Below are 27,338 nucleotides of genomic sequence, written 5' to 3'. Positions count from 1 at the left end.
TAGGTATGTATTATCACCACAAAAATGATAATCAAGAAAATTAAATACAAACTCACAAATAAATTATGTTTAAAAAGAAGGACGCTCATCCCTCCCTGCTACCGTCTTTCCTCCCTCCTTATTCTACCACATACTGCTATGACCTATGCTCTTGACGTCATTCATGCTCTTGTGTCTGTATCATGGGAATGAGGTCGAAACACCTGCTGTTGTGCGTTTCTTCTGGACTCAAATTCAGTGACTTCACCCTGGGACGGGGAGTCGTCCGCTCGGGCGGCCATAAGGAGATGCCACAGACCTGGCGGCTTAAGTAACAGGAACTTCTCTCGGTTCTGGAGTCCAGGAAGTCCAAGATCAAGATGCTGGCAAGGTAGGCTGCATTCTGAGGTCATGGCCTGTGGTGTGTAGGCGATGCCGTCTTGCTCTGTGTTCACGAGGCCTTCCCGCAGACTGTACACTTGGAGAGAGAGAAAGAGAGAGGAGCACTCTGCTGTCACCTTCTATGAGGACCCAGAGCCTATCCCGATGATTGTTCTAACCTTCATTATGTCCTCAGGGGCGCCCTCTCTGAATGCAGGCACACTGAGGGGCTAGGGCTTCAACACATACATTTGGGGGATACAAACCTTCCGTCCACATGGTAGTAGTTAACTCAGTACTGTGGGAGTTTTGACACCATGAAATTGGCAAAAGCTATGAATCAGGGCTTCTTTTCTGGACGGCTGTTTGTTCAACATTTACAGCCTTCCACTGCTCTGAGGGGAAGGGCCGACAACGGTCTCCTCTGTGAGCATCCTCTCTCGGCTCCCAGCCTGGGAGCGCAGCAAGGTCAGGGGTAAGCCTCTGCCCCCCAGGTCTTTGCTGTCTGCTCTCACTCTTCTAGAAGATCAGTTGGTGTGTGTCGTGTTGATCAGGAGCTGGGATGCAGCGAGGGGCCGTGAGGAGGAGGCTGACAGGTCACATAACACACGAAACCTGGGACTGTGACAGAGGCCGACTCCACAGAAGGCAGGCTTTGTGGCAAATGCCCTCCCTTCCCCTGGCCTGTTTTCTCATCGGCAAAATGGGGAGAACAGCCACCTCCCTTAGAGGGTCTGAGTGGGGACAGAACGAGGCAACACAGAAAACAACGCATACTGACAGGAAAGCCACATGGATCCTTATTGCCAGCTTCCCACCCTGTAAAGATAAAGGCCTCTCTGCCTTCTCTCCATCCACACCCGTCAGCCCTGACTGCCTCGTGCACGAAGTCGGGTAACAGGGACCCAAATCTCCACAAGCTGGTCTGTCCTTAATCTCCTCCCTGTGTAGCAGGAAGACCCAGTAAAGGGAACCCTGGCTGTAACATGGGTCAGAGGACAGTCGACTGCTGTCACTGCATGGGGAAGTGGCACTGTGCACAGGCCCAGACCCCACAGCCCAGCAGATATTTACTGGCAGTGGGACTGTAAGTGACGTTCATAACCTCCCATGGGACCTCAGTTTCCTCTTGTAAAATGAGGACCTAACAGACCCTGCCTACCTCTTGGGGTCTGGGGAGACTTTACTACTGTTTTAGAATAGAACTGGATTTGGATTTGTTTGGATCAGGTGTGGTAAGACACAAACACATGGAAATGAGAATGTATCCTCACAGATTCCCTAGAAACAGGAGGCACAGAACTCCGGGTGGGGCCATGCTGGGAGGCACCAAGGTTGGTCAAGAGGCCGAGGAAGTGGAGGGAAAACAGGGACAGGAGCCTTTATCATACTGTCTGTAGAAAAGACAAGACAAAGCAGGATAAGCAGGCTGAGGACTGACCAGTGGGAATAATTTCAGCAGGTTCTGCGGATGAAAGGCTGTCTGGGGGGAATGGGGCAGAGGAACAGTGCCCTCCTGGAGCGTCACATAGAAGAGGTGGTTTGTGGGTTCTAGACTGGTTGGTGTGCACATGAAAGGCGTGCTCCTGGGGCACCTGGGTGGCTCAGTGGGTTGGACATCTGCCTTCAGCTCAGGTCATGGTCCCCGGGTCCTGGGATCAAGTGCCCCATCGGGATCCTTGCTGAGAGGGGGGCCTGCTTCTCCCTCTCCCCCTCTTCCCACTCATGCTCTTTCTCACTCTCTCTCTCTCTCTCTCTTTTCTTTTTGTCTTTCTCTTAAGTAAAATCTTTAAAAATTAAAATAAAATAAAATAAAATAAAAAGGAAGGCGTGCTCCTGGGCAAGTCTTTGCTATCTCTAGGAACTCACTAGCACTGCGAGGGGCAGTCTCTCCCTGGTCAGTGAGGCCCCAGATGTCAAAGCATAAAGAATATAGCAAATGAGCAAAACACCCAGCACCCAGGAAGTGGGAGGTGTCATGCCCACCTATTCCAACATTAACTTTGGGGCCTCCCTCTACTTGCTTTACATGGATGAGTCTTCCCTTCCCGGCTGGGCTCTCATTTCTGGAGGGCTCATTGTGTGCCTGTCCCCAACCAGGGCAGGACAAACCCTCTCTGAGCCTGGCCTCCTCCCTCCGATGGAAAATAAGAGGAAGTAAACAGAGTGCTGATGTCAGCTGCGGCACAGGAGCAGACTGCAGACTGTGCGGAAGGGTAGAGGTCAAGATCTGGCTCCCAGTTTCTCTTCCTTCCCTGTTCTCAGAGACCCACTGTCATCTTCCATCACTCCATGGCCTGCCTCTCCTCACACTCACATCCCTGCTGCCTTTGTTTCCCCAGAAATTGACCAGTGGCTGGATGAAAGCAGCACTGGAGGGCTTTCGTAGGAAGGGCTGTGGGAGGAGAGACGAGGTTGGGGAAGTTAAGCTATTGCGGGAGCTGGGAAGAAGGACCGTCATTTGGGAAAGCACCAAGCTCACAAGGCACACAGACCTGTGGGCGGTGGGCAGGGGTGGGGAGGGTCCAAAAACAAAACAAAACAAAAGACACACAGACCTGAGCATCGTCCAGACTCTAGACCTTCCCAGTGGAAGGAACTGGAGCGAGTGAGGTGACCTGTCTGGGCCTTCGCTTCTTCCTTTGTTGGGTAGGAATTAAACTCCTTTTTACCTCACAGGATTTCCCTGAAAAGGAAAGGTAACAGGCAAGAGAGGTCCTTAAATTCCATGTCCTTGGACTCAAACTTCAGGGCAGTGGTTCTCAAACTTGAAAAGGTTGGAGAGGGAGGTACGTGTGTGTGTGTGTGTGTGTGTGTACGTGAGGTAGGTATATATCTAACTTTGTAAGGAATGGCTTAATATTTGCACCTCTGTGCATTCCCACCAGCAGTGGATGACATCCCCAGTTGCTCCACTTCCTTGCCAACACTTAGTATCGGCTGGTCTTTCCGTTTGAGACATTTAGCAGATATGTGATGTGATCTCACTGTGGTTTTCATTCACGTTTCCCTAATGACTAATGCTGTTACACATCTTCTCATGTGGTTGTGAGCTGTATGTCTTCTTTGACAAAGTATCTCTTCAAATCATTAAATCATGTTTACAATTGGGATTCTTTTTTCACAAATTTTGAGGGTTCTTTGTATATTTGGGAAACAGATCCTTGGTGAGTTATGTGATTTGCCAATATTGTCTCCCAGTCTGTAGTGTCTCCTTACATTTTCTTGACGGCATCTTTTGAAGAACAGATTTCATTTTGAGAGGCTCCAATTTGTCAATATTTTCTTTAATACTTTTGGTGTTGAATCTAAGAAATCTGCGCCTAACCCAAAGTCACAAAGATTTTCTCCTGTTTTTTTTTTTCTTAAATAATTTTAGGACTTACATTTAGGCTGATGATTCATTTTGAGTTAATTTTTGTAGAGAGTGCAAAATATGAATTGAAGTTCATTTTTTTAAAAGATTTTGTTTATTTATTTGACAGACAGAGATCACAAGTAGGCAGAGAGGCAGGCAGAGAGAGAAAGGGAAGCAGGCTCCCCGCGGAGCAGAGAGCCCGATGTGAGACTCAATTCCAGGACCCTGAGATCATGACCTGACCCGAAGACAGAAGCTTAACCCACTGAGCCACCCAGGCGCCCCTGAAGTTCATTTTTAAATATAAATTTCCAGTTTTTCAAAAGACTGTAATTTCTCCACTGAATGGCGTTTGCATCTTTGTTAGAAATAAACTGACCCCAGAATTGTGGATCTCTTTCTTTACTCTGTTCTGTTCCATTAATCTATTTCTCTCCCTTGACACCAATACATTTTGATTACAGTGGCTTTATAATAAGTCTTAAAGTCAGATAGCGTAAACTTTGTTCTTCATTTTCAGTTTTTAGCCATGAAGTACTTTGAATTTCTATAGGAACTTTAGAATTGGCTATTCAATTTCCACAAAAGAGCCTACTGAGATTTGGCTGGGATTGTGTTCTATGTACGTATGAATGGGGGGAGAATTGACATCTGAACTGCATTGAATACTGCTCATACTTAGGTATGAAATCTCCATTCATTAATCTTTAATTTCTCTCAGTAATGTTTTATAGTTTTGTGTTCTGATCTTACACATCTTCTGTGGTACTTATTTCTAAGTATTTCATATTTTGAAGCTATTATAAGTGGTATTATTTTCATTTGACTTCCATTTTTTGTCATTAGTATATAGAAAAACACTTAAGGGATGCCTGGGTGTCTCAGTTAGTTAAGCATCTGCCTTCAATGCAGGTCATGATCTCAGGGTCTTGGCATCAAGCCCCACATTGGGCTCCTTGCTCTGTAGGAAGTCTGCTGCTCCTTCTTCCTCTCTCTCTGTCCCAAACCCACTTGTGTGCTCTGTGTGTGTGTCTCTCTCTCTCAAATAAATAAATAAAATGTTTTTAAAAAAAGAAAAACAATTGATTTTTGTGTATTGCTTTTGTATCCTGTGACCTAGTTTATTTATTTATTTTTTAAGATTTTATTTATTTATTGACAGGCAGATATCACAAGTAGGCAGAGAGGCAGGCAGAGAGAAAGAGGAGGAAGCAGGCTCCCTGCTGAGCAGAGAGCCCAATGTGGGGCTCGATCCCAGGACCCTGGGATCATGACCTGAGCCAAAGGCAGAGGCTTTAACTCACTGAGCCATCCAGGTGCCCCCTGTGACCTAGTTTAAATCACTTACAGCGGTTGTGGCTTTTTGGGTCAATTCCATTGGATCTTCTACATAAAACATCAAGTCACCTGTTAATAAACAGTTTTTCCTTCTTTCCTTCCAATCTGGATGTCTTCTGGCTCAATTCTTATACTCACAGGATTTTATTTTGTACAGGTGACTGAGTGATGACACAGAGAGGGTAGTGACACTGAAAGAAGGTTTTTAGAACTTACATTTCCTGCAGAGAATGAAAATGCCATGTCATAGAGGGCCACATGGGGAAGCACTAGAGGAGGCAGAGGCAAGACCAAGGGGAAGGCAATGACCACAACCTTTTGTGTGTTTTCCCCTGGCAAGATAAGCAAGGAAGCGGAAACAGCTTAGGATTGGCTAGTTCAATTAATTCCAGTGGGCTTTGGGTTACGGGTTACAACTATCTCTAGTTTTCTGGCACCTGACACAGGACTGACTCAGGGCAGAGGAAATATTAGCTTGGTGGGTGAGAGTTAGATAAAGGAGGTGATTTAGAGGACGGGTCCTGGATTGAGTAGTTCGCACACAAAAGGCATGTTCCTAGGAAATGCCCTTTGCTCTATCTAAGAATAGGCTAGTTTTGGGAGGGACCATCTTTCCCCAGTCAGCAAGGCCACAGGTACCAGAGCACCAAGGATGCAGAAAATTTTAAAGAAATAGTTAATACAATTGCCCTGTGATGAATGAATGCCAAATTACATAAACACAGAATCTAGGAAAACACAGAGCATTTTTTTATTTCTTTGTCTTGTCTTATTGCATGGGCTAGAAACTCCATCACAATTAGTGGAGGTAGTGAGAGCTTACATCTTGCTTTACTCCTGAACTTGCGGGGCGGGAGTAGGAGCAAGGTGAGGTATTGTGGAGGGGGAAGGGGCAGTGATGGATGTGGCCAATGAGAAAGGGAGAACAAAAACTTAGAAGACCTTGGGGGAATATCTAAGGTAGAATTCTCAAAGTGTGGTCCACAGCTCATAGCCCTCACTCTCTCTCTCTCTCTCTCTCTCCTCATCATATGGCTTCTGACCCCTCACCTACGGCCACCATCTGAGATAAAGAGTTGCATTTAGGCTCTGCCCATCTATGAATCACAAAATTCCAGGCCCTCCTCCCACCAGAAACCCCCTCTGTGAGAGCCACAATTCAGGACTGATTACACTCTCATTGCTGTTGGGAGAAGGGAGGATGAACAAACCCAGAAACCACACAGTGTCTGTGAGCAGAAGTCGTGCCTCACAATTCCAGGCATCATGGGGATCCAGCTGGGCCCAGGGGCCTGAACAGGACATGAAATGCGCAGCTTGCATATAGGGATACCGTATAAGGGAACAATGGAGCCCGAGGCACCTGGACAGCAGATATTCTACCAAAGTTTAGCTAGTAAACATGCATATTTAGTAAACATGCCATGTTGCCCAACAGAATGGGCTGGGACACCCACTAGTGGGGTCCAGCCCCCTTCTTGGGTGGCCAGGCAAAAAGGAGACTGGGAAGCTAGTGAGACAAGGTGGATTTGGAACTCAGGTGTCACCCCTCAGACAGACCAGGCCACCCTCTAGAAGAGCTGCCAAAAAGGCAGTCAGTCCCTTGTCCTCTCTTCTGTCCACTTTTCCACCTGTTGCCATTCGCCCAACCACCTTCCACAGCCCAGAGGACTCCATGACATTAAGGTTCAGTTTCTTGATGGTGCCTCAATTTCCTATTGGTGAAAATACATTCACCACACAATATTTTAAAGCTGAAAATGAGGCAATGGGTGTTTGGGGCCTGGCTCAGATAAGGCCATTCCATGAAAATGCAGAATTTCTCTTTTCAGGCCTGGCAGGAAATATAAGAATTGCAGACACGGGGGAAGGGCAGGGGCTGGCTGGCTGGCCTGGGAGAAGAGTGGAAAAAAACTGTGAGATCTGGGGAAGAAACAGAAAAGGAGAAAGGAAGTCGGTCTGCTTGCTTCCACCTCCAGAAGATAAGACCACTTCCTGTGATGAAATCATGCTCTCCCCTCATCACCATCTACTCAGTAAGCCAAAGCCAACCTCATCCAGGGGAGGGAGGGAGCAGAGCCTCCTAGAACCTGCCCAGTGAGTCACCAGAGGTCCCAGCCCCAGTCTCTCACCCCCACCTGCCACCAGTCACAAGCTGGCAGTGTGCTCCTTTGGAGATGGTCCAGAGACTGTCACCAGGGTGACTCTGTTGCTCTGGGCCTTATATCCCTCCTAGTCAAGGAAGGCTTTGGATGAGTCAGGACTCTCCCAGCTGTGGAGGGAATCACCTGAGGAGCATTAGAAAACTATAGTCTCCCGAGAGTCACCCTCAGAACTCTGCTCTCAGGAGCTGAGGTCCAGAGGTTGTGTGGGACAACCAGACAGAAGCATCCAAAAGGAGCAGAATGCTCTGTGGACTCCGCAAGACTGGAGTTTGAGCCCTGGGCCTCCCACCTGAGAGTCATGCAACCTAGGGCAGGTCTCCTCTGAGCCTTGGTCTCCTCATCTAGAGTGGAGAACAGAAGGATCTACAGATATGGTCTTGCATCCTGGGGGGTCAAGGAATGGCCTCCAGAAGGTCCACTCTTACCTCTTAACCATAGGGAGGGTATGAGACTGCACAAAAGGACCTGATCAGGGCAGGGAACGGGACTGGTAGACTTGGGTCCTACACAGGACAGCAGGGAAGGGGCTGAAGTGGAACCCCGCCAGGAAGGAGAGGGACAAAGAGCAAGCTGGGTGTTCCTGGTGCTGGGGCTGGAGGTCGATGGCATCTGACTACCAGTGGTTCCCTCCTCCTTCTCTCTCCTCAGAGACTCCTGGCTGCCTGTCCTCTCGCTGGCAGACTTGGAGCTGGTCCTGCTGGCACCTCTTCACCTGGGAGGACAGACAGAGGCCAAGAGACACTCAGCCAATGAAAAGGAGAGCTAGAGAGATAGAGACTGACTCCTAAGGAGAGGTAGAGGTGCTGGCAGTGGCCAGGAGTGGAGGCAGAAGAGGAGAGGCCACACATGGCCAAGGTCAGAACCAAGGCCCTCTGCAGGAAGATAGAGGCTGGGGGCCTCTGTCATGGCTCTCTGCACTCTGACCACAAGGAAGCACTTTTGCAATATAGGAAAAGAAGAAACCAGATTGATAAAGGAAGTGCTGGTCACTCTGGGGACGGGTGAGTTTGGGGAAGGCTCTCACCCTCCCTGCTCTTCTGAAGGGGCCTAATCCACGCTCTCTGGGTGTCTCCTGACTCCCCAAGGAGGCACCTCCTAGGGCCTCCCCTTTGGCCTTGACGGAGCTGCTGTCGTCTCCTCCCCGGGGAGGAGAGTGAGGCAATGGGTCTGTTCCTGCTGCTGTCTCTGCTGCTGCTGCTGTCTCGTCTGCAGGCCGGTGAGTGTCCGGGACACCCTGGCTCTGCCCCGAGGCCCAGCAAGTCCCCAGCAAGGACTGTGGCTGGACAGCTGGAGAGGGGGTCTGCTGGGGGAGATGGCCAGGCCTCCCAGACCCTGCAAGAGACGGGCTGGTCCCATAGTGCTGGTCAGCCCCAACCCTTCACCCTCCTCCCTACCCCATGCCTGGGGAGGGGAACACCCAGGCCAGAGAGCCAGTCCTACTATCTTTCCCACTACTGCCCGTGGGGGAGGGTGTCAGAAGGGCTGGGGTTATCCTCTTCATCTCTCCCAGTGGCTTCAAGTCTCACCTCTCCCCGCTCCTGCAGGTAGCTCAGCAGAATGTGATCCAAGTACTAACTATGGAATCAACCAAACCGACCGCCTCTCAGCCCCTAAGGGTGCCTCCGTCCGTATCCATTTCTCCTTCTATCATGACTGGGAGTTAGCCACGGATCCCAGAGTGAGTGTAGCCTTGAGACGGGCACACTTCCATGGGCAGTTCATCTACAACAGTACTCAGTCTTTCATCCATCGGGACTACAAGAACCGGATCTCCCTTGAATTGTCAGTGGGCCAGAGGTCTGGCTCCCTGAAGATATCGAACCTGCAGGAGAAGGATGAGAATGTGTACTTTTGCCGGATCCAAGTGGAAACATTAAGATGCAGCAAGAAGGTGTGGCAGAACCTCGAGGGGACCAAACTCACCATCACCCCCGGTGAGTCCAGCTGCCCCGGCAGCCACCACGCTCACCCTGAGGCTCCTAAAGGCCATGATGCCCGCATCCCCCAGGCCTGGCCCAGGCCCCACTCTTCCTGTGTGCCCTTCTCTCAAACTCCTCTCCCCACACCACCTCCTCCCCAGCCCTCTGACGACTTTACTCTTTCTCCATCTCCCCAGGCCTGGGCTGCCCTCCTTGCCACCCCCTCACTGCTCCCTCCAGATCCAGGCCCCACTCCCCCAGCCTCAGCACCTTCTGGGCTCCCCAGTTATCCTCCCTTCTTGCCCTAAGCAAGGGGGGGGGCCTCCAGCCTGCCTCCCTGCCCTCGCCCCCAGGCCGTCCTGACGTCTTCAGGATGTGAGCTGCCTTCCCTTTGTCATGCCTCCAGCCAGCCCCAGTCTTGCGTCTCCCCAGCCATGGGCTCAGCCCAGCACACCCAGCAGGTACCCAAAGATGACCCAAGAGCCCAGTCCCCTGGCAACGTCCATGACCTGTTTTCCCGATCCCCCCACTTCCTTCTGCTCTGTTCCTCCGAGCCCAGACAACAGTGCTCCCCACCCAGCCCCATCCCTCCTCTCCTTTCCCATCTCCCTCTTCCCCTGCCTCCATCCTCTTTACCCTCCTTGCTCCCCCATCCCTAGTCCCCACCTCTGCCTGTACTGTCCCCGTTGTCCCCTCCAATCTCGCCCCTCCATGCTGGCCTTTGAGAGGCACGGCTGGAGCAGAAATACAGCCGCTCCCGCTCACTGTGCCTTGTGGGGTGAACAGCTTGGTATGTGTCGCCGTGGTTAACCTGCCCCACGGCCCTACAGTAACAGCAGGTACTGCCGCCGTCTTCCCGCCACAGATAGGGACACTGAGGCTCGAACAACTAAGGACCCGCCCAAAGCCACCATCGAAGTGCAGGTGGGACTTGAAGCCAGCTTAACCCTGGAGCCTCCACTTAAGCAGTAACTGCTCATCCTTACCAGCTGACCTGAGGCTATCATTGTCTTGACCTATTGTTCATGAATAATGGGATGTGCTACATTACTAGATCCTCCATGTAACTCAGCAGCCCGTGGGGACTTGAACCTGGGTTGGTCCCCACAGCAGGTTGGGGAAGGCATCTCTCCCAGGAGCAGGCACTGGGGGTGCGCTGTCTGTAGACATCCCTAAAAACCAAAAACCGTAGGTTTGCTTTTTACAGCTACTCAAGCTGGCATTTCCAAACTACACATCACTGCTGCTGGCCGGAAGGTCACCGTCTGTGTCCCCAGCCCTGGTAACCACTGCCCCGTAGGACACCGGGCTGGTTTTAGAGCAAATAGAAAATGGCTCATGACTGAATTAGGCCAGACAGGCTTGGGTTTATATTTCGGGCACCTCCTGCATCTTCCCTTAATTTTGGGGAGATTTTGGGTCTTCTCAGACCCCTCCTCCTCTTCCTTCCTTAATTCTCCTAACTTTTCTCATTTCTCAGTTTCAGTCACATTTGCTATGAGTTCTTCAGCAATAAATTAATTTTTTCATTTAGTACAATTAATTGGATATTCATGCTAATAATTTTTAAAATACAGAGAAGTAATAAAAAGAAAAGTTTTTACTTAAGTGAAGTATCACCACACAAAAACATCACCCTAAGGGAAATTTGCAGCAAGTAGAACTGAGAAGTCTGTGGTTGACTTAATCATGCTTTTTACATATAGATGTTTTCTTTTTGTATCCAAATCTCACTGTATTCTCCTCTGTAAATTCCTCTTTTTATGTCTTAGCCCAAAATCCTATATTCCGCTAGGGGCTGAAAATACTTTAATTTCTTCTGATTTTTGTATGCTTTCTTTTGACAGTAAAACTCACTAATCTGGTGAGGATTTCTTTTGGTATATGGTGTGAGGTAAAGAACTAAATTGATTTTCATAGCAAGAAACAAATCAATCGTCCCAGCTAGATTTATGAAATCTTTTTTTCTCTTCTCCATTGACTCATAGGCCTGGCCTTTTTGTAAGATAGCACCCACTTCTGGTCTGTCAACTCCATTTCCTTGTCTTTTCTCCTGTTCTAGGGATTGTAACTTGTCACGGTTCAGTGGCTGGTAAGTCTATGACCATCAGAACCACGTTAGTTCCCTAAAAACCTTACTATTGTTTTGATCTATTGTTTCACATGAATATTAGAATAAGCTCACCAAGTTCTGAAGAAAACACTTATAGGTATTTTTAAAACCAGAATTGCCTTAAACCTATAAGGCAATTGACAGAAACGGAAATCAGTGTGAGTCCAATCTTCCCACCAGAATGGCCGCTATTTTATATCCCTCAGGAACCTCCGCAGTGTTCTTCCACAGACCATGTAAATATCTCACAAGACGCTTTCCTCTAAATCCTCTCCTATTTTTTTAACTAATATGCAACATTGTTTTTTGAATGTTCATTTTCTATAATTTTCACTAGAAAATATTGCATAAATTTTGGCCAAACATTGGGTTATAGGCACGTTTACCTCTCCTCCCTACCAAACTCTACTAAAATGACAGCAAAGGGAAATTTTTGTTTGTTTGTTTTTGTTTTTTAAATTTTTTTAAATTAATTTCTTTTCAGCGTAACAGAATTCATTGTTTACGCAATACGGGCCCTCCATGGGGCAGCAGGCTGACACAACTCCCACCCCCGCCCCTTCAAAACCCTCAGATTGTTTTTCAGAGTCCACAGTCTCTGATGGTTCATCTCCCCCTCCAATTTCCCCCAACTCCCTTCTCCTCTCCATCTCCCCATGTCCTCTGTGTCATCTCCTATGCTCCACAAAAAAAGCGAAGTCATATGATGACTGACTCTCTCTGCTTGACTTATTTCACTCAGCATAATCTCTTCCAGATCCATCCATGTTGATACAAAAGTTGGGTATTCATCCTTTCTGATGGAGGCATTTTTTATGCCATGTGTGTGGACTTAATAATTTTCATACCTTGGTCTTACTTGTTCCAAGCACTGTGCATGAATCCTATATTTAGTTTTACAGAACAAATATCAACAACTTTCATAATGCTTTGCATTGCTTACATGATCGAATTACATTATTTTGCATGTTCATTTTGCGACACTCTGTTCTTTGTCATTGGAAAGTTTGTCAGCCCTTGTGCCTTCTTTCTTTCATTTTTGAGTAGAATTTCTTTAAATATCACATTCATTTATTTATTTATTTATTTTTACTTTTATTTGTAAAAGTATATTTTAAAATACTTTTTTAAAATTTTTTAAATTTATTTTCAGCGTAACAGTATTCATTGTTTTTGCACCACACCCAGTGCTCCATGCAATCCGTGCCCTCTCTAATACCCACCACCTTGTTCCCCCAACCTCCCACCCCCCGCCCCTTCAAAACCCTCAGATTGTTTTTCAGAGTCCATAGTCTCTCATGGTTCACCTCCCCTTCCAATTTCCCTCAACTCCCTTCTCCTCTCTAACTCACCTTGTCCTCCATGCTAAGCAAAGGAAAATTTTAAGACAAAATCCACAAGGACAAAAAAGTGTGTGAGTCATGTGGTCAAAAACAGTATTTGGGAAGCTGGAAACACGTAGACTAATGTACCTGGCCTAGAAGACCAGGGAGCTTAGCCCTAAACCAGCAGTGGGGAGACCCGGAAGGAAGGCAGTTTTTTAACTACAAAAACCCCTTGACAGTTCAGCAAGGGCAACCCCAGAATGCCTGACAGTGGGAGTGAAAGGGTGTCAGAAAGCTGGAGGATTGGGCGAGAATCTATTTAAGAAGCAGGGAAACCTCTGTGCCCCCTCCCCACCCAGCAGACTGGAGATTTGCTTTCCAGAAAGGATGAACCAGAGGGACGTTGGGGGCAGTACCCCAGGCATACTGGGGGCAAGGGTCAGTCCTTAAAACTGGAGATTTGGTGAATTGATGAGACCCTAAACGCCCAGCCCCCTTAAATGCCTCCCAGTTCTCAGGCAACCCAGCTGGTATCCCCCACCCCTCTAAGGGCAAGAAATCAGGAGATTCTTCTCTGGGAAATCTATCTGGTGGAAACCCCAAAGCATCCAGAAATCCTAACAGATCCTACAGCCCAGTAGCAGACAAGCACTTTCTCCCAGACAACACACACCGCTTCCAGTCAGCATGGCTTCTGCACATCGGCCTCCAAGGGGACAAGGACATTGGGTTTTGGCCTCTCTGGGAATCCTCCAGCCCTGAGGATTGACCTCTCACCTCTGCTGTGTCTCTGGTGCTGAGACACCATTTAAAACTATGACTACATTAGACACTTAAGGAATCCTTCCCCATGAAACACACAGCAAAACAAATGGGGTGGTGGGGAGCAAAGGGGAGTAGCTGGAAGGCACCAGAACAATGGAGGGAGAATAAAACTCAGATAACCACCATTTTCAGAAAGTTGAGAACACAAGCATGGAGCAACAGAGGGAGCTTTCCAAACAGACTAGGAGCTCTTAGGAACTTAAGCTATGATGGCAAAAATGGAAAACCCAGTAAAAGCATTGCGAGATCAACTTGACAGATACACCTCAGAAGGCTGACAAAGACTCACGGATCTGGAAACTGTGGTGGGTTGGATAGCAGGCCCCACAAAGACCTTTCTGATGAAAATCTAGAACCTAGGTGAGGTTCGGTGGGCTGAGGTCCGGAGCCGATGACCAAGAAAGAACTCGTGAGACATCTTTGGTGCAAAAAGGTGGTTTATTAGAGCACAGGGACAGGACCCGTGGGCAGATGGAGATGCTACACCGTTATCCTGAGGAGTGGCTGATTATATATACAGGAGTTGGGTATGTGAGGACAAAGAGGGTGATGTTAGTCTCTAAGGAATTTTGGAAGCAAGGTCTCCAGGACCTTGAGGGGCTAGCTATTGTTGGGAGAAAGATTATTCATTACTAGTAGTAAAAATCTTCTTGTGAGACCCTTTAGATGTATATCAGTGGGCCATATGCTTGGGAAAGATTCTCGACACTGTCTTGGAGATCTAGAGATAAAGTTTCACATTTCTCCTATCAAGTGTCCTTGTTAGTGAGATTTGGGTTTAGAAGAAATTTAACTATATTTAGGGCTTGAGGAACTGAGTTATTTGCCTCTGGAAATTGTGCTATTGTTAGATAGCTTCTTTGTTGTAAATCTCTAGGACATTGGTAAACCAAGGGAGACTCCTGTCTTGCAGGACTGTGATCTCTGCAAGGTAACTATTTGTTTTTCTTTTAGGTCAGCCAGAGGTGCCTGAGGAATGTCACACATATTACTGAGGGGAGCGGGTGGAGAAGGGGTGCAAGGTGCCAGCTTTTGCTTTGTCCTCAGCCAGCCTCTTGCTCCCTCATCATTTCCACATCCCAGCCCCCAGAACCCGGGCTGTTACCTTACATGGTAACAGATGTGACTCAGTTGTCACAGAAGAGAAGGCAGTGTGGCCACAGAGCGGAGACTCAGTGGTGCAGTCTGGAAGCTGGCGGAAGTAGGGAACAGAGTCTCCCCTAGAGCCTCCCAAGGTTGTGAGGCCCTAGTAACACCTTGCTCTCTGACTTCTGGCCTCCAGGACTGAGAGAAACTAAACTTCTGTTGTTTTAAGTCACCCAGTTTGTGGTCATTTCTTACAACAGCCATAGGAAAGTCACAAAGAGGAAAAATTGAGGATTGGTCCGGGAACTCCAGCCTCTGAATTATGGGAGTTCCAGAGACAGAGAAGAGAGAATGTAGTTGGAAGAAAATATCGACCAAATAACTCTCTAAATTTTCCAGAACAAAGGAGCCCAGAGTAATGGGTAAAAATAAAAAGACCTACCTTGAGACACTGAAACATGAAATTCAGAATGTCAGGGACCAAAAGATGATGCAAAAAACTTCCGAGGAGGAAAAAACAGGCCACAGGAAATTTGGGAATCACCAAGGCTCTGGCGGTCTCCATAGCAACAGAGGAAGCTGGAAGACAATAGTTGAATGCTTTGAAATTCTAAGAGAATATTCTTACATTCATTCATTCATTCAACAATATTTATTGAATGCCTACTGTGTGTAAGGTGCTAATACAGACATTAGGGAAACAGCAGGAAAGAAAGGGAAAAAAAGGCTAAACATGTCCACAACAATGCCTCTTGCACATAAGTATGGAAAGAAGGCTGAAGAGAAATCCAACACATTAATTCTGTGTGTTGAATGGTGGTGAAAAGAGAAAAGCAGGGAAACGGAGCAGAATCTGGGGGATAAAGGTTGCTAGGGGTGTTACCCTATTCAGCTGGAACAGGAAAGGCCCGAGGGACATTAAAACCAGGAGAAAGCAGCCATTGTAACAGGGTGACTGAGAAGAGGTTTGAGTAGAGCACAGGGTAGGGAAACCAGTCAGGGATGGGACACACCTGCAACCATCTCCAGGATGGAGGAGCCAGGTAGAGAGAAGGTACTGGGACCAGAGAGGGGCTGTAGCTTCTGGGGAGAGAGAGTCAACATGTCTGGGATGGTTAGTTTTAGGCGTCAACTTGGCTGGGCTAAGGGATGCCGAGAGAGATGGTAAGACATTCTTTCTGGATATGTCTATGATGGCATTTCCAGAAGAGTTTAGCAGTGGGTGGGCATCATCCAAACCCTTGAGGGCCTGAAAAGAACAAAAAAGTAGAGGATGGGCAGGGACCACCACTTCTTCTGTCCTCAGGCAGAGCTCCTGGTTCTTGGGATTTTAGAATCACACTGGGAATTATATAAATGGTTTCCTTGGTTCTCAAACCTATAGGTCTGGCCTGGAACCACACCCCCAGCTTTTCTGGGACTCCTGTTTGCAGACACAATGGCTTCTCAGCTGTCATAATCACATGAACCCATTCCTCAAAACTCTACATCTCTTTCTATACCCCATTGGTTTTATGTCTCTGAAACCCCAGATTAATACAAAATCCAGTGAGGAGGGGGCCAACAGTTTTGCCACGACTTACCCTCCTCTCTCCATCTCTCTTTTTTTAAGATTTTATTTATTTACTTATTTGAGAGAGAGCAAGATTGAGAGCATGAGTGGAGGTGGGAGGTGGTGCAGGGAGGGGCAGAGGGAGAGGGGAAAGCAGGCTCCCGTGCTGAACAGAGAGCCCGATGTGAGGCTCTGTCCCTGGACTCCGGGATCATGACCCAAGCCGAAGGCAGACGCTTAACCGACTGAACCACCCAGGAGCCCCTCTCCCTCTATCCCCTGATGGTGACTTCCAATGGCCACTGAATAGGAACCAGTGTGTGAGAGCCCACCAAAACCAACCTCCAAAGGAACAAAGCAGGTGGAGAAGAGTCAGGGAGTGGATCTAAGAGAAGCCAGCAGAAAAATCCAGCCCAGGCACAGATCTGTAGGAAGTGAAGGAATGTTCCAGTCAAGAGGGATCGGCAGGGCAGAGGCCATGGGGTGGGACTTGTACAGCTGAAATAGATGAAGAAGCTGACGGTACAGGAGGTGAGATCAGAACAGGCAGTGGGGGCAGATCCCGTGTGGCTCTGAAAACCAAGAAAAGAACTTTCACTCGCACAATGAATCTAGTGAGGGTTTCCTGCTATGTCCTGATGTGCACTGATGTGTTCTGAGTGTCCCTCCAGCTGTTGTGTGGAGAATCAGACTGTAAAGATGAGCAAGGTCACCGGCAGGAACACCAGTGAGAGGTGAGATGCCTTGAATAGGGTGACAACGAGGGCAGGGGAGATGCTGTCTATATTTGGAAGACTGAGCAGGCAGAATGTGCAGATGATGGGATGTGGGGGTAAGAAAGAGAAGAAGCAAGAGTGACTCTAAGGCTTTGGGCCTGAGCATCTTGAGGGATGGACCTGCTATTTGCCAAGATGGGGACCTGGGGGAGGAACAGGCTTGGGAGGAGAGTTAAGGACAACTGAAATTTGAGACATTACAAGACAAACAAATGGAGGTGTGAGGAGGCGTGAGATTTAGGAGTTGGCAGTGTGGGGAGAGAGGTGGCTGGGTACGTAACTTTGGTCAGGATTAGTATGTTGCTGCTAGTTAATGCCATGGGACTGGATAAATTATCTGGGAAGTGAGCGTAGATAGAGAGGGGGTCCTAGGACTGAACTAAGGAGGTCCCATGACTGTTTCGGGTTGGGAAAAGGAGGAATCAATAAGAAGACAGAAGGAGCTACTAGGGAATCAGGAAAAGAACAAAGAGAGAACAGTGTCCCGGAAGCCAGGTGAAGAACCCTTGTCATGAAAAGAACATTGAATCCTGGAGGGTCGAGTAAGATGGTGAAAGTGGGGGTGTGAGGGATCTAAATCCTCAGTTTCAACGGTAGGAAGTAAATAAATACGACTTAAGTCAAGAAACAGCAGTATGTGCATGTGATTTAGAAAAACAAGGCTAATGTCAGAAGAAATAGCTAACGGTGGGCTTATGCAAGGGCTACTATTTTTATACACTGTATGGAATTTGTGGACTCTTTAAATTATGTGCCTTTTGGGGTGCCTGGGGGGTGCAATTGGTTAAGCAACTGACTCTTGGTTTTGGCTCAGGCCCTGATCTCAGGATCCTGAGACTGAGCTCCTGTCCTGCTCCGCACTCAGAAGGGAATCTGCTTGGGATTCTCTCTCTCCCTCTTCCTCCGCCCCACCTGCCCCCGTACTCTCCCTCTAAAATAAATAAATCTTTTTAAAAATAAATTATGTGCCGGGGCGCCTGGGTGGCTCAGTGGGTTAAAGCCTCTGCCTTCGGCTCAGGTCATGATCTCAGGGTCCTGGGATCGAGTCCCGCATCGGGCTCTCTGCTCGGCAGGGAGCCTGTTTCCTCCTCTCTCTGCCTGCCTCTCTGCCTACTTGTGATCTCTCTGTCAAATGAATAAATAAAATCTTAAAAAAAAAAAAGATTTTTAAGATTTTATTTATTTGACAGAGAGAGATCACAAGTAGGCAGAGAGAGGAGGAAACAGGCTCCCTGCCGAGCAGAGAGCCCGATGCGGGACTCGATCCCAGGACCCTGAGATCATGACCTGAGCCGAAGGCAGAGGCTTTAACCCACTGAGCCACCCGGGCACCCCTTAAAAAAAATCTTTAAAAATAAATTATGTGCCTATAGAAGTTTGATAAATGTTAAATTTTGAAAATAATAAAGGCACTGGTAATACTTGCACATCATTTAAAAAAAAAAAAGGTCAAACAATACCGAACCGAGTCCAATGACAAGTACCTTCCTTCCTTTGCACTTTATCTCCCAACCACTACTTCTTTCTGAGAAATGTTCTCTCTTGCAGATATAGATATAGATACATAACCCAGATAGAATCAAACTGCATGCTCTTCTGCTCTATGACTTGTTTTCATGTCACCGTACAACAAAGTATTTTTCCATTTCAGCACATACACAGCTCTGCCTTTTTTTTTTTTAACATTTTATTTATTTATTTGACAGACAGAGATCACAAGTAGGCAGAGAGGCAAGCAGAGCGGGGGGGGGGGTGGGGTGGGGGGGGAGCAGGCTCCCCGCCGAGCAGAGAGCCCGGCTCGATCCCAGGACCCCGGGATTATGACCCAAGCCAAAGGCAGAGGCTTTAACCCACTGAGCCACCCAGGTGCCCCACAGCTCTGCCTTTTTTAAAAAAAGGCTGCAGGGTGTCCCGCCCCAGCATTGTCTCGCAATCTACTTCCTCAGTCTTCTGTTTAAAGACATTTAAGTTGCTGCCACATCACAAACAAAGTTGCAAAGAACACCTCTAATCACAGGCCTTCTAACACTTGCTCAGCATTTCCACAGGATCAATTTCTAGCCCTGAAATCATTGGGTCAAAGGGCATGCCCGGGTAGGTTACATTTTTTTTTTTTTTAGATTTTATTTATTTATTTGACTGAGAGAAAGATCACAAGTAGGCAGAGAGGCAGGCAGAGAGAGAGAGAGAGGAGGAAGCAGGCTCCCTGCTGAGCAGAGAGCCTGATGCGGGGCTCAATCCCAGAACCCTGGGATCATGACCTGAGCTGAAGGCAGAGGCTTAACCCACTGAGCCACCCAGGCGCCCCAGGGTAGGTTACTTTTTGCAAATGCGTTCCCAAAGGTTGTGCCAACCTAGGCTCCCATTGTGGTAGTCCTGGGTATTTTCCTCCACTCAGATTGGTAAGAAACATAGGCCTTTATTGTTTTAACCTGCATTTAAAAAAAAAGAAATTATGAATGGATAGTAGTGTCAGGGTTATCGTCTTATGAAATGAATTAGAATTGCATCATTTTCTGTATTTCTCTGTGTTCTAGAATCTATTTGGGAATTATTTGTTCCTTAAATTTTCACAAGAATTTACACATAAAACCTCCTGAGCTTGGAATCCTTATGAAGGGTAGTTCTTTAATAGAATTCCCTTTTTTTTTTTTTTTCAAGCTTTTTTTCTTTTTTAGTAAAATCTACCCTGGCTGTGGGGCTCAAATTCATGATCCCCAAACCAAGAGTCTCATGCTCTTTTGATCGAGCCAGCCACGCGCCCCTAAAGTTCTTACTTCTTGGTTTACCTCTCACTGAAATTGTATTACTTAGCTCCATTTTCCAAAGTTTTTATTTCAGAAAATCATCCAATTCAGAGTTTTTAAAATTTATCAACCTATAATTGAGCATATGCAATCACAAATGATTTCAGCAGACTCTTGTTAGGTTTGCAAGAGTCTTATCTATTTTCTTCTTTGTTTCTTGTTTGTTTGTTTGTTTGTTTTTCCCCTAAATAACCACTTCCTGCATTTATTTCTATTGTCCTGATTCCTAATAAATTTATTCCTACATAGCTTTCATTACTTGTTTCTCTCTGAGTTTTCTTAGGGCTGGCTTCTTTTTGGTTTTGGTACTTCTTCTGTTCATTTTTCAAATTTCTTCTGGTTTTAAATAATAAAAGCACTTAATACTATGAATTTGGGTCAGAGTATGGCTTTAGTCACATTCTAGGAGGTATTTTTTTTTAAATATGTATTCCTCGGATTTTATTTTTCTAGATAGCATGTTATGTACATTTGTTGACAAGTTTAAAATTTTTATCTCAATTAAAGGATGGTTTTATTATTCCCTTCCAATGAGGGTCGACAGAAAATTTGGTCCATACTAACCTAAAGATTTTATTGGCGTTGAATTTTTTCCAGTAGCTTAGCATTCTGTCAGTTTTTAAACAGTGCATTAAACATCTACAAAGGTACAATCTATTTGTAGAAGTTCAGTATATATTAATTTAATCTTAAAAACATATTTCTGGGGCGCCTGGGTGGCTCAGTGGGTTAAAGCCTCTGCCTTCGGCTCAGGTCATGGTCTCAGGGCCCTGGGATGGAGCCCCACATCGGGCTCTCTGCTCAGCAGGGAGCCTGCGTCCCTCTCTCTCTCTGCCTGCCTCTCTGCCTACCTGTGATCTCTCTCTCTGTTAAATAAATAAATAAAATCTTTTTTAAAACAACATATTTCTAATATATACTAGGTACTTTACAGATGTTTTATCACTTACTAAAACAATCCAGAAAGGATAAATACTGTTTGGTTCTACTTATAACAAGTTCCCAGAGCAGTCAAATTCATAGAGACAGAGAACAGAATAGTGGGTGCCTGGGGCTGGGGAAGGGAGTGAGTGTTTCATGGGGACAGAGTTTCGGTCTGAGAAAACGAAAAAGTTCTGGAAAAGGATAGTGGTGATGGTTACACAACAGTGTGAATGTACTTAATGCCACTGAACTATATACTTAAATATGGTTAAAACAGTAAATTTTATGTTACCTATACTTTACCACAATGAAAAAATTTTTTCCTTCCTATAATTTAGGGATCCCTATTTGTCGGCGATGAAATGAGGTTCTGAGGTCACACCACTGATGGGAGGTAGAGTCAGCATCTAAGCTGGGTGATGTGGATTCATTACCCGCTCCCTGTGTGAGAGCTTCAGAGAGTGGTCCCCCCCCACCCCAGTATTCCCCAAAGTAGGTAACAAGATGTGACGGTTTCATCCAGAAACCTCCAGTCCTCCAGGGGAGAATCTGCTAAATTCTCATGTCTTCTCAGCTCTCAAGACGACCACCACTGCTCCCACCACTACTCCCACCACTACTACCACCACCACCACTGGCCCCACCACCACTGGCGTTGGTGACTTGGAAGACAGTAAGAGTTCAACGTCTTCAGTCCTGAGTGTGGAAGCTGCAGTAGGGGTGGCGCTGGCTGCTGCTGTGCTCATAATTGCAATTTTGGGACTGATACTCTACCTCAGGCGGAAGAGAAGCAAAGGTAAGTGGTTCCGGGCCATGCCCCCCACCAAGCTTCCCTACTGAGTGTTTCTCAGAACCACCTGCATCAGAATGACCCTGGGTCATTCTGCATTAAAAAATGCAGCTCCAGGGGCACCTGGGTGGCCCAGTGGGTTAAGCCTCTGCCTTCCATTCAGGTCTTGAGCCCAGAGGGCTCTCTGCTCAGCGGGGGGCCTGCTTCCTCCTTTCTCTACCTGCCTCTCTGCCTACTTGTGATCTCTGTCAAATAAATATATAAAATCTTAAAAAAAAAAAAATGCAGCTCCCTGCTGGGCTTGAGGTCCAGGCTTGGGAATCTAAATTTTTAAAGGTCTCATCAAGTGCTTTTGTGTGCGTGATCAAGTTTGAGAACCAGTGCTGCAGACCCTGGAGCAGGGTGATTGGAGATAACAAATGTAAATAAAGCATAGGTCCTACTTTCAAGGAACTCAGTGCTGGAGGGAGGGGAGAGGGAGTGACTGCCTCATTTAGAAAGAGCTGTGGTAGGTTGGGAGAAAGGAGGGGAACCAGTGAGGAATTCCCATAGGAAGTAACCCTGCAAAAAGTCTCAAAGAATATGAGAATTAGCCAGGCAAACAGTGAGGGTAGTGAAGAGGTCACTATCCATGCAGGGGCAGGAAATCAGTGAGGGAACCGTAGGTAGCTCAGTGCTGTGGAAAAGGCTGGCGATGGGAGAAGAGAACCTTGTAAATGACTCCCAAGAGGCTCTGATCCCAGAGGCAACGTGAAGCAGGGAAGTGGCAACCTCAGGTCTGCCTTACAGATCCATCAGTCTGTGCTGGTGGGAGTAGAGGTGGGGCCAGAGGTGGGCCAGACAGGGCCAGTCTAAGGCAATGGCAGTGGGTGGAGGGAGAGAGCCAGATCCTGGAAAAGTTTAAGAAGGAAAACCAGTAATTAGGACTTGGGGATTGGGCTGGTGTAGAGGTGAAGGAGTGGGAAGAACTAGGGTGAATGGACTCATTCCCCATGGACTCATGGGGAAACCACCAAGCAAATTAGAGAACACAGCGGGTCAAGACCATGTTTGGGGGAGGATGATGGTTCCTTAGTCTGGGATATGTTGGAGATGTGCCTGTGTGGTCTCTGCATAGAGATGTCCCTCAGCAGTGTGGGTGTCTGCATCTATAGCTCAAGAGGACAGGGCTAGAGGCGTTCATCATTTACACCCCACCAGCCTCCAGTATTGATCTGAAATTCCTCTGAAGAAAATTTTCAGAGAGGAGATTAGCTGCGGGAGATACTAAAGCACAGAGTGAAGAGCACAGAGTCCGGACGGCTGCAGTCAGGTCCTGGCTGCGGAAACTCCGGTGCAGTGGTACTATTACTCTTTGCCCCAGCTCACACGTCGGTAAAATGAGAAGAGTAATAGCACTCACCCCGGGGGTTGTCATGACAATCACATGTAACGCATCAAGAGTAGATCCTGGCACAGAATAAGGACCATATGAGCATTAGTGCCTGCAATTTTAAGCTGTAATGATTAAAATGATTCGATCCTGTCCTATGAAAACACAGATAAACCAATATATGAGAAGAGAAAAGCCCCAATATAAGCAGGATGAAACAGATCAAAATAAATTCAGGAATTTAGTAGGCTAATAAGCAGCATTTCTAATCAATGGGGAAAGATGAGAGTCACTCAGCACATGGTGCTGGAACAAGTGAGCAGCCATCTGGAGAAAATAATTTTATCTCGTAATTCGCACCAAAATAACTTCCACAGAGATCAATCAAAGAGTTAAATGAGGGGGAAAATAACCCCATACTCGAGGAAAGCACGTGAGACCATCTCATGTCCATGCAGTGGAGATGGCCTCCCTAAGTATGATGTAAAACCTAAAAGCCATGAAGAAAAATATTGACAAACTCAACATATACAAATTGCTCTTCATTCTGCAGAGGAAAAGTCACAACAGTTTTCTCTAGAGTGAGGCTGACGGTTGGAGAGGAAGAGCTGTGACAGTCACTGAGGGAACAGAAGATGGTATTTCAGGATTCCACCCAGATGAGATGCCAGAGCTCTGTAAAAGCATCACTGCGCATGATCATGTCTCCCCCGTGCAGGTGTAGAAACTTCTAGAACATGTTGGTTAGAAGTTATGTTCCCCTGCTGGCATCAGAGATGAAAAGTAACAGGGCTTACCTAAGACAGAGTTCCTTGTTTCCCCTCATAGAAAAGGATGAGGAGGCAGATGGCAGAGGCTGCTGTCCTCGGGCACTCAGGTTTCTAGCTTCCTGCTCACTGTCCTAGCTACTGGCTTCTGTCCTGAAGGTTGCCTCCTGATCCAAGATGGCTGCTCAGACTCCAGCCATCATTTCTGAATCCAGGCAGGAAACAGGAGGAAGGAAGAAAGGACAAAAAGACCATGCTGCAGCTGTTTGTCCTTTAGTCAGTCTTCCTGAAAATCGTACCCATAACTTCCCCTTGAATCCTATTGGTGAGGATGCGTCATTTTCCCCACATCTATCAGTGGAGCACACTGCCACCCCCAAATAAAACCAAGGTTCTGTAACTGAGTACAAAGAAATAAATGGAAATTGGGTAAACAAAGAGTGTCCGCTGTCATAGGCCTCATCCTGAATTAGAGATGTGTCAACTAAGTGTGGCCTAAGGACAGGGGAACAGGAGAGGTCAAGGAGCTCGTGAGAGGGGGAATGAAGAGGAGAGGATCAGCAGGGAGCTTGGACAGCCTGAAAGAAAGTGGATTATTAAGGGACAAGAGTTCATGGGGTCAAAGGGCAGGCATAGCAAGCAGGATGATAATAGGAGAAAGCTGGAAGGAAAGAAAGTTGTAGCATAGAAATGATGCTGGCATTTATTTATTTTTTTTTTTAAAGATTTTATTTATTTATTTGACAGAGAGAGATCACAAGTAGATGGAGAGGCAGGCAGAGAGAGAGAGAGAGAGAGAGAGGGAGGGAAGCAGGCTCCCTGCTGAGCAGAGAGCCCGACGCGGGACTCGATCCCAGAACCCTGAGACCATGACCCGAGCCGAAGGCAGCGGCCCAACCCACTGAGCCATCCAGGCGCCCCTGATGCTGGCATTTAATAAATCAGAGTTCTCAGTCCAAGAGATTTAAAAAAAAAAAAAAAAAAAAAAAAAGCCCAGGGTATGGCAGAAGGGAGGGTCCTGGAGTTTGGGGGACGTAGGAGTCCCGTGTGTCCAGAGGGTTGTCTCCGTGGATGGTGGGACCTTCCAGGATGGTGTTGGGTGGTGGAGGACATGTCTATGATGCAGGGGCCAATCCTTGGGAAATGCCACAAAAAGACTCGGGGGGATGAGAAGAGAAGAGGGGAGTGGGGAGACTGGCAGGTTTCAGTGGCGGAGGGCGGAGAGGAACAGGCTGCAGCTCAGACCCAGGTCCCAGCCATGAGGCTCACAAGGCAGGAGAGAAAAAACCACCACTCAGGAAAGCACAAAAAGCCAGTGTTTCAGGATAGGAGGAAGCAGTGGGTCTGAGACAAGGTGGAAGGAAGGGATGGGTGGGCAGGGCCTTGGCAGTAGAAGGAGCAAGGTTGAGGGATGCTTGGGGAATTCAAGCAAGGGGTAAGGAAACAAACAGAAAAATTGAGGTTGAGAAAGACGATGCAAACAAGAGCTGCTCTCCTGATTTGGTGTTGACAACCACAGGACAGGGCTGGGCAGCCTCAGGACGCCAGGTGTCACTCTGAGTCCCAGGTGGGTCCAACAGAGCAGCTCCACTGCCCTGGTCTCTCTGGAGGTTGGTCTCAGAGCACACAGAGCAGGAAGGCAGGGAGGAGAGGTGCTCTCTATGGATGGCACCCTAACATGCCGCTATTCCCCTACAGGTCTGAAGACTAACGCCAGAGCGGTACCCAAGTGAGTGCTTGTCCCTCTTGGGAAATAGGGAAGTTCCTTATGGGAAGGGCACAGGGCCTCTGTCACTCCGCTCTCCTGGTCCTTTCCCAGGGGGTGTCTCTTTTCTCAGAGCCGCTTCCCTCCTCAGCTCTTAACCTCGCCTCCCTCCCTCCCTCTTGAGCCCTCTTCCTCTCCACCTTCCCACCTCCCGGTCCCTCCAGCCCATCTTCTGGACTTCTGTCCTTCTCTCCAGCCCCTTCCCTCCCCTCTCTCCCCTCTGGCCTGGGCACCCACCAGAAGACCTGAGGTGGGTAGAGCTGGTGTTCATTCTCTAGTTTGTACCAACAACCACAAGGCAAGACAAGACTTCACCCTTCCCAAGGCTCTTCCAACAAAGCCGCTTCTCCATCCGCCTTCAATAGGCCTGTGGGACCTCTACTGGCGACACAGCAAACTGCCTCTCGGATAATCCAGGATGCCTCCTGAGAGCCTCAAAAACAGAGCTCACCTCGGAGTGTCAGGCCGTCCCAGTGCCCCTCCCCGCCCATACACACACGCACGCACGCACAGAGAACCAACCCCACACAGGTTTGAACTCTCCTCTGTCCAGCCTCTAACCCATGTTCTGCCCTCTCCTTCTTATACAGGGGATCCTTCCAAAACACTGAGGAGAAGTATGAGAACATCGGGATTAAAAGTGAGTTCTTACTGCCATCACTCCTATCCTTCCCTACACACTCCCTGCTCACGCACGTGCCCCACCCATCCCTAGTCCTGACCCTGGTCCTGACACAGCAGATGACCTCACTGCTGGAGGCTCCAGCCCATTTCTCTACCCTGGGCGTAGGCACCTGACCCCAGCACACCTTGATTTTTTTCTAGGACAACAAACAGAGCCCCGGCTGGAGCCCAAGCTGGAGCCCGAGGTAAGCATCTCAGACTATGGCCTGAAGGAATTAAAGAAAAGTTTGGGGGCACCTGGGTGGCTCAGTGGGTTAAGCCTCTGCCTTCAGCTCAGGTCATGATCCCAGAGTCCTGGGATCGAGCCCCGCATCGGGCTCTCTGCTCAGCAGGGAGCCTGCCTCCCCCTCTCTCTGCGCCTCTCTGCCTATTTGTGATCTCTCTCTCTCTCTCTCTCTGTCAAATAAATAAATAAATCTTTAAAAAAAAAAAAAGAAAAAGAAAAGTTTGGAGAAGATGGGGTGAAGGGAATAGAGGGACTGCATGCAGTGTTGGTGAATACTCAGGTGCCAGATTACTGCTCTCAGGTGGGGACAGCTCCCCTTCCACTGTCTCACCCCCTCTCCTTCCTTCTCGCCAGGATGAAGCCCAGGACAATCCCATCCTCTATGCCTCCCTCACCCTCTCCAGCTCCTCATCACCTGCAGCACCTCCCCGCCTCCGTCCCAAGGAGGCCCCCCAAGAGGAGACCCTATATTCTCTCATAAAGGCCTGACGAGTGGGACTGGAGGATGACTTCCTTAGACTGAGCTGCCCAGCGGGTCACAGCCTCTGATAAGGACCCCGGCCAGACGGGAGGACTCAGAAGCCAGTGGGTGTGGAAGGCCTCCAAGGACCACAGACAGACAGAGCCATCTGCTCCAACCCCCTCTCCACCTTCCCAGCCCTTGCCCACAAGAGTCAAAGGACTGGTGGATTTTGCCCGAAGGCATCTAAGGAGAAAACTCATGGCACCTTCCATTTCTGTCTTCTCCTCCTCACCACGAATGAATTATAATAAAGGATCACACCCGAGATCCCTCCCCCAGTACTGGAGTTGGGTGACTGCCTCAGGGGCAGGAGACAATAAACCCCCAGCCCAGAAGCCAGGGTCTGGCCCTCCTCTACCCCTTCCCCTTCCCCTCCGATCAGAACGAACACGCACAACACGCACGTGCCAAGTGCACCACCTCATTGAGGCGCCTCCAACAAGCTGAGCCCAGACTGGATGCGCTCACCCGAGCCCTGAACAGGACCACAGGGGTTAGCGCTTTTCTCCAGGCCACACGCCTAGTAAGTGGCTGAGCAGGGGTCTGAACCCAGACCTGCCCTCCCCAACGACGGCCTTCTCCCAGGACTCAGGCGTCCCGGCCCTCCCAGATCCCTCAGACTGTGCCAGCCTCCCACAGACACAGGGACATGCCCCAGGGAGT

General features: G+C 48.0%; 1 protein-coding gene and 1 long non-coding RNA gene across 3 annotated transcripts; one reads left to right on the top strand and one right to left on the bottom strand.

The window, feature by feature from the left end:
- Positions 1 to 8,742, bottom strand: LOC125090624 (uncharacterized). Of its 2 annotated transcripts, XR_007124403.1 has the most exons (4): positions 8,662 to 8,742; positions 2,919 to 3,046; positions 627 to 1,750; positions 1 to 457 (listed from the first exon to the last, which is right to left on the bottom strand). It is a non-coding gene; the product is annotated as an uncharacterized LOC125090624 (long non-coding RNA). The 2 variants fall into 2 exon arrangements; XR_007124402.1 differs by having other exon boundaries at positions 1 to 1,750.
- Positions 8,196 to 26,940, top strand: PILRA (paired immunoglobin like type 2 receptor alpha). Its single transcript, XM_047713469.1, has 7 exons — positions 8,196 to 8,437; positions 8,766 to 9,155; positions 21,123 to 21,344; positions 25,176 to 25,206; positions 25,833 to 25,882; positions 26,068 to 26,111; positions 26,507 to 26,940. Exons 1-7 carry the CDS (start codon positions 8,383 to 8,385, stop codon positions 26,639 to 26,641), a joined length of 927 nt encoding a protein of 308 aa, XP_047569425.1. The 5' UTR covers positions 8,196 to 8,382; the 3' UTR covers positions 26,642 to 26,940.
- Positions 26,941 to 27,338: the final 398 nt, after the last annotated feature.

This window comes from Lutra lutra, chromosome 18, assembly GCF_902655055.1.
Source record: "Lutra lutra chromosome 18, mLutLut1.2, whole genome shotgun sequence".
NCBI classification, from domain to species: domain Eukaryota; kingdom Metazoa; phylum Chordata; class Mammalia; order Carnivora; family Mustelidae; genus Lutra; species Lutra lutra.
This window is presented reverse-complemented; position numbering and strand designations above follow the sequence as displayed.